This window comes from Neltuma alba, unplaced genomic scaffold, assembly GCF_004799145.2.
Source record: "Neltuma alba isolate B1F8T4 unplaced genomic scaffold, ASM479914v2 tig00012505_pilon, whole genome shotgun sequence".
Taxonomy (NCBI): Eukaryota; Viridiplantae; Streptophyta; class Magnoliopsida; order Fabales; family Fabaceae; genus Neltuma; species Neltuma alba.
Genome location: NW_021636973.1, coordinates 374,983 through 381,810, shown reverse-complemented (window position 1 = coordinate 381,810; position 6,828 = coordinate 374,983). Strand labels below are relative to the sequence as shown.

Sequence of the window (6,828 nt, the reverse complement as noted above, 5' to 3'; positions counted from 1 at the left end):
CTATGAATGGACTTACGATGTCTTCCTCAATTTTAGAGGTGAAGATACTCGTCATGGTTTCATAGGAACTCTAAATAAAGAGCTCAATCGAAAGGGAGTTCACACCTTCTTTGATGACAAAGAAATAGGAATAGGGGGTGAAATTACACCAACGCTTCTCAAAGCAATCCAGGAATCTAGGATGGCCATTACTGTATTTTCTAAGGAGTATGCTTCCTCAACATTTTGCCTAAATGAACTAGTCCAAATCCATCAATGTATCAAGAAAAACGGTCGACTGGTTTGGCCAATCTTTTATGATGTGGAGCCTTCTGAAGTACGACATCAAAGAGGAAAATATGGACAAGCACTAGTTACACATCGACAAAACTCAAGGGCTGATGAAGAAAAAATGAAAAGTTGGAAGCATGCACTACATGAAATAGCTGATCTTAAAGGTTCATCATGTGATCCAAGGTGATTTACAACTTCTAATTTTTCCCCCCTTCTAATTATGTTTTACCTAGCTAGTTTCTATGGTTAGAATTGAAGAAGATTATTAAAATTATTATGCATGTATATGAAAAATGAATTGGATGGATTTAATCAGAATTGAGTGAAATTTCTGCTTGCTTTTCCAGGAAAAATTTTGAGCATGAACTCATTGAAAAGATTGTGAACGATATCTGTAGGACAATCAAAAGGGTCCCTCTCTATGTTGCCGAATATCCAGTTGGTTTGAATTCTCGTGTTCAAAAAATAAACTCTCTATTGCACCTTGAGTTAAATGATAAGGTCATCATGATAGGAATTTATGGAACTGGGGGAATGGGCAAGACAACAATCACACGTGCAGTGTATAATACAATTGCTGATAATTTTGATTATTTGTGCTTTCTTGATGATATCAAAGGAAAATCTGGAAAATATGGCCTAGAACAAGAGCAAGCCAGGATGCTTTCAAAGCTCTTAGGAGAGAAGATAGAAATTGAAGAGATTAATGAAGGAGTTAAGCTCATAAAGCGAATGCTCAAAGATAAGAAAGTTCTTTTGATTCTTGATAATGTAGATGAACGAATGCAGTTACGAAAGTTAGCCGGGGCATGTGAATGGTTTGGTTGGGGGAGCAGGATCATTATAACAACACGAGATTTACATTTACTCAAGAGTCATGGGGTTGAAAGAAGATATGAAATGGAGGGATTAAATCATGAAGAGTCTCTTGAATTGTTAAGTTGGAATGCCTTTGGGAAGATGCAAGTTGATGATCCAAGGTACACAGAAGTTGTGAATGAGGTGATAAGTTATTCCAGTGGTCTTCCCTTGGCCCTTGAAATATTAAGCCGTGATTTGTATGTTAAGAATGTAAATGAGTGGAAATCTATGTTGGATGGATGTAAAAGAATCCCTCATGGTAAGATTCAACAAATATTAGAAGTAAGCTATGGAGGCTTACAACAATTTGAAAAAGAAGTTTTTCTTGATATTGCTTGCTTCTACAATGGTAGTGAATTGGAATATGTCAAAAAGATGGTGGCAATTGCTCATGATGTTGACCCAGATTATCATATTGGAGTGTTGGTAGAGAAATGCCTTGTAAAGGTTTATTGGGGCCATCTTATTGGAATGCACGATCTAGTACAGGATATGGGGAGAGACATCGTTCGTCTACAATCACCAAAAGATCCAAGAAAACGCAGTAGGCTATGGTCAAATAAAGATATCTTGCGTGTTTTGGAGAGAAATGAGGTAAGTCTGGCACTAATTGAAATTATCTACTTCTTTTCTTATTACAATTAATGAGATTTATATTTGTCTTTTTTTAATGTAGAAAGATAATACTTAGAATTCAAAACAAGACCAGGCCGTATGCATGGAATTTCAATAAGATGAACCCAAAGCTTGACTTGATCGATTTCTAAAGTTATTTTGTTGTGCTCATTGTGTCATCGTTTTAATTTTGAATGAGGATTTATCGATGTTTTTATGGTATTTAATATTCTCAATATTTGTGTTATAAGGATAAGAAATTATAGGGATTTGTGTTATATATTTACACGCTATCAACTCTGCGATGAAACCTACCCTTGCTGAAATTACCATGAAAAATTATTCCTAAAATATTCTTTTAAAATATGCCAATTGTCTAAATAAGAGAAACCAAAAAATAAATAAAATTGAAATAACATGCAGCTAATAATTATGCACAAGTTTTTGTTATAGAATTCGTTTTCTGGTTCTGTAATATTGCATCATTTTTCATTATGACTACTCTTCTATGATGATAGAAATTTTTCGTTTTTATTTATAGCTTACAAGGGTGAAAATGAGTCGAAGTGAGGATCATAATATAGGACAGTCTATTAGAATCCATAAAGTAAAGCTTATATATTTATGATATTTTTGTCCAGTCAAATTGAAAACAATTATTTTATTAATTTTGTAATCAAAACTATCAAGGTATTTAAAATTTTCAAAACTACGTGCTTTAATTTAATTGGATAAACTAAATAAGGTGAACTACCTAGGTATTTCCCTAAAATAAATTGTGACAGAGAAGCTTAACTTTAGTAATTTAAATTTTTGAGAAAGCCCCCAAATATCTTTTAACAATTTTAAAGTGTGAAATGATTTGGATATCCTCTACTTCTTGGTCTTAGCATTTGTTCATAGCTACTTGTTAGTGGCGCAATAGTGTGTTTGCCCCTTACATCAATTTAAAGTACCAAATGCATATAATTCATCTCAATGATTGATATATATGCGAAAAGAATATTATTTTTTTATATATAAAAAAGAATTGAGAATTATTGCATGGTTCAATCATCAATTTGCATTGTTTGCTATCTGGTTCGTTGTTTTGATTTCGATTTCGAATTTTTTTCCTCATCATATAACTATAGCATGGAAACCCTTAACATTTCTGGAGCTTCGAATGTGTAATTTTTTTTCTATGTACTATTATACATATATGAACTGCTAATGTTTTGTTATTTTCTTTTATTTTTGGTTTAAAAGGGAACAAATGAAGTTATTATCATAATTCAAGTTGAAAGGTCTAAATGCATAGAAGTAGACTGGAATGGACAAGCCTTCGAGAGTATGAAAAATCTCAAAATTCTTATTCTTGAGAATACAAAATTTTCACAAGGTCCCAAATATCTCCACAATAGTTTAGCAGTATTGAGATGGAGAGGATATCCTTCACCAAGTTTGCCACGTGGTTTTCGTCCAAAGGATCTTGTTGAATTCAATGTGAGAGAGAGTTGTTTCAATTCAACGGAAATCAGTAAGGCAAGTGAAGCACCCCTAATATTATGTGTATTTATTTGGTTGGCTAGCTTGTATTTCATCATTTGTTTAATTAGACTTTATATATGGTTTTGGTTATTGCAGATAACGCAGAATATGAAAATGAGTGTTTTGAACTTTGAAGGGTGCGAGTATATCATTCACATACCTGATTTATCAGGCCTCTCGAGTTTAAAGGAGTTACGGCTTCGTAATTGCGAAAATTTGATTGAAATTGATAATTCGGTTGGGCAATTAGCAAAACTTGAAACTTTGAATGTACGTAACTGTGCCCAGCTTATGACTTTTCCAAGTGAATTGAATACACCCTCTCTTTATGATCTAGATCTGGAGATGTGCTCAAGTTTGAATTACTTTCCAGAAATAGCAACTCGTGAAATGAAAATAGAAGAGTTGAACTTGGTTGGAACTGGTATAAATCAATTGCCTCCATCAGTTGAAAATCTTACTCAACTTCGAAGCATAAAACATATTGGAAATGACACTGCGGGCAAGGGAATCAGGTTAGTGAAGCTACCAAGTAGCACTTTTTTGTTGCCAGAACTTGCAGGTATACATGTTGAAGGATGCGAAGAGTTGCTTATGGAAGTGGAGTCAATGATATGCCCAAACGTAGTGTATCTTGAACTACTAAGATGTAATATATCCAATGAGAGCCTTCATATTTATCTTACTTCATTCCCCAATCTTTGGTTTTTGGACTTGAGCGGCAGTGATTTCACTATTTTGCCCGCATGCATAGAACATTGTCAAACTTTGGGAATAATTAAGCTAGATGAATGCAAGCATCTAATAGAAGTGGAAAAGGTTCCGCCGAACATACGATGTTTGGCGGCAGGAGATTGTGTATCAATGAGTTCAGAGTCCAAAAAGTTATTATTGAGTAAGGTCAATTTCTGTCTCCACTTTTCTGATATTCACACCCAAAAAGTTCTACGTGTATATATTTATATGACTTCATTTCTTTTGACTTGCAGGAGTTACTTGCATCTGTAGTGCCCATCAACATTAAACCTGAACATTTTCTTGGCTCGGCTCCTAGCTACTATTTTTGTGTGCCAGGGGGAAGAATCCCAGAATGGTTCGATCACTGTAACAAAGGACGGTCCATTTCTTTTTGGTTTCGTGACCACCACCCCCCATCTCTCTGGGTTTGTGCTATTGCTCAACAAATAGAGGATCATGAATCGATCCGAACAAAAGTGTTCACAAATGGTGAATTGCCATGTCCACCGATGCGAACAAAAGTGTTCATAAATAATAAAATGGCATATGAATGTTACCTGCAGCTACCGATTACGGGATATGATGTGGATCATATAATTATGCATTATATATGGAATTTCCAAATGGATGGAGAAATTAAAGAAAATCAATGGAATCATGTAAAGATTTGTCCGCTTTTAGAGCTTGGAGATGCCATAAAAGAGAGCGGAATTTATGTACTCAGAGATGAATGGACCAATATGAAAAATATCCGATTCACTGATCCTTTCCAAAGTTTGGGTTTTTTGGGGAGTGACCGAGGTAAAGTGTGATCACCATTCTTTTTTCATTGATGCAATTTAATCAGATGGATGCAAATTCTGAAAATTTCAATAGAATCATTACGCGCACATGCATGAATATATATGAATGAACGAATATTCTTTGTGTGCGTGTTAATTCCTTTAACATTTCTCTTTTTTAATAATAATAACAATAGTAAATATCTTTTCTCTTTTCACTTGTAGATGATATAGTAAGTTCATGATTTTTGGATTTGTTTAACACATAGCATTTCACTTGTAGCTAGTGAACTATGTTTCAGTTTGTTACTACCGTGTTTTTACGTTCAGATTTCAATTGTGATTTAGATGCCCAAAAAAAAAAAAGGGCAAGGAAACTGTCTGATAAAGGAGCATGAAAACAATGTAAACTCAAACACATTCTCCCAATGCTAATCATCTTCATAACTGTATCATCCATGCATGCGTATATGTGTGAGTAGCATCAATAGTGTATAAGATTTTAGGGATTGTTATTATTATTATAACTTAGGCATGAGGGATATGAAATAAAATTAACAATATAATGCTTACAAAGTGCTCTACTACTTAATAAGGTACTTTGCATTAACTAATGGCTACTTTAATATTATATTGCAGGATGTGCTATAGAAGGTGACACTGCTACAAATAACCCTCTCTTCCCTTCCCAAAGTGAGCAGCAACATACACAATCACATACTGCTAGGGACATTGACTCGTTAAGAATGCTATCTGTAAAGTGTAGGAGAATTATATTTCCTATCACAATTCATACGGATAGTGGCATGATGGGTTCTCAATTAGAATATGATTTCTATATTACTGAGCAAGATGTCAGGAAATTCCTAAGCATGCAAGAGCTGTCCATAACCATTATCCAACTCTTTGTGAGGTATGTAACTTTGTTCTCATTTCTAGACCAAACAGATGGATGTATTTAGCTCCCTCAGACAACTCACATATTGGCATGCAATTTGATAGGTTTTGCTACGAACTTTGCTCCTTTAGAGGAATTGTTGATAGATTTGGATTTTTGTGTCCAAATGCTATTCAAGGTGTAGGGCATACACGAGAAGATAAGATATCTTACATAGGAAGTACCATCAAGGAAGGCAATAAGCAATGTTGGCTTGCACCAATTTGTGAAGGGTAAGAAGTTTTCACCATTAATATGTAAATAATCGATTACAACAAACTTTCACGTAAACAATATGATATTTTAATCATTAACTGATATATTATAGGAACCATTGGACATTATGTGCTATTTGCCCAGGCTCGAATATCATTCATTGGTTTGATTCACGTGGAGGCAAACAAAGCGATGATATTGAGAACGTATTGACTGAGTAAGTATATGCTTTTGTAAAACTTTGGTTTGCAACATTATAAATCAGTGATCTAATTTATGTAATATTTAATAATAGGGCCCTTGTGACGTACCAAATCATTGGAGGAAAGAACATAAAATGGCTATACCCAAATGTAAGTAGCTAGTTTGAACCTTAATGCAGGTAGTTTAAATGGTTATGTCATTCCTATGTTTTTTAAATTCCAGCTACTCTTATTTTTTGATTTGTAGTATCGTCGTCAGCTTGAAGATAAAGAAGGTGGATATTACATCATGAGATATATGTATGACATCATTGATCTTAACGAAGTTGACTCATTAGACATGGTAATTATATATTCCCCAAAACCTAGTCCCTCTCATGGTAACTGATGTTTATGAGACATTAATGTTATGATGTGTTTTCAAACTTGTAGCATTTCAATAATCCACAATGTTACTCCCAAGAAGACATCAGCTCTATTCGTAACAGGTGGTCAGCCTATTTTTATGCGTATCAGTGGTGGACGGCGTCACGTGAGACGAGAGTTTTGAAGAGGCTATCATTTGGACGTACTTGATTAGAAGACATTAATTAGTAAATAATGCATACTAGGGTGGGTGACATTTGCATTTTAAAACATGACTATGTGTGATAGTTGGTTTTAAACGATAGTT

General features: G+C 34.3%; 1 protein-coding gene across 1 annotated transcript; it reads left to right on the top strand.

The window, feature by feature from the left end:
• Positions 1–6,173, top strand: LOC114727655 (protein SUPPRESSOR OF npr1-1, CONSTITUTIVE 1-like). The gene is made up of 7 exons (XM_028914345.1): positions 1–456; positions 621–1,728; positions 3,376–3,903; positions 4,269–4,818; positions 5,439–5,712; positions 5,802–5,969; positions 6,065–6,173. Exons 1-7 carry the CDS (start codon positions 182–184, stop codon positions 6,171–6,173), a joined length of 3,012 nt encoding a protein of 1,003 aa, XP_028770178.1. The 5' UTR covers positions 1–181.
• The last annotated feature ends 655 nt before the right edge of the window (positions 6,174–6,828 follow it).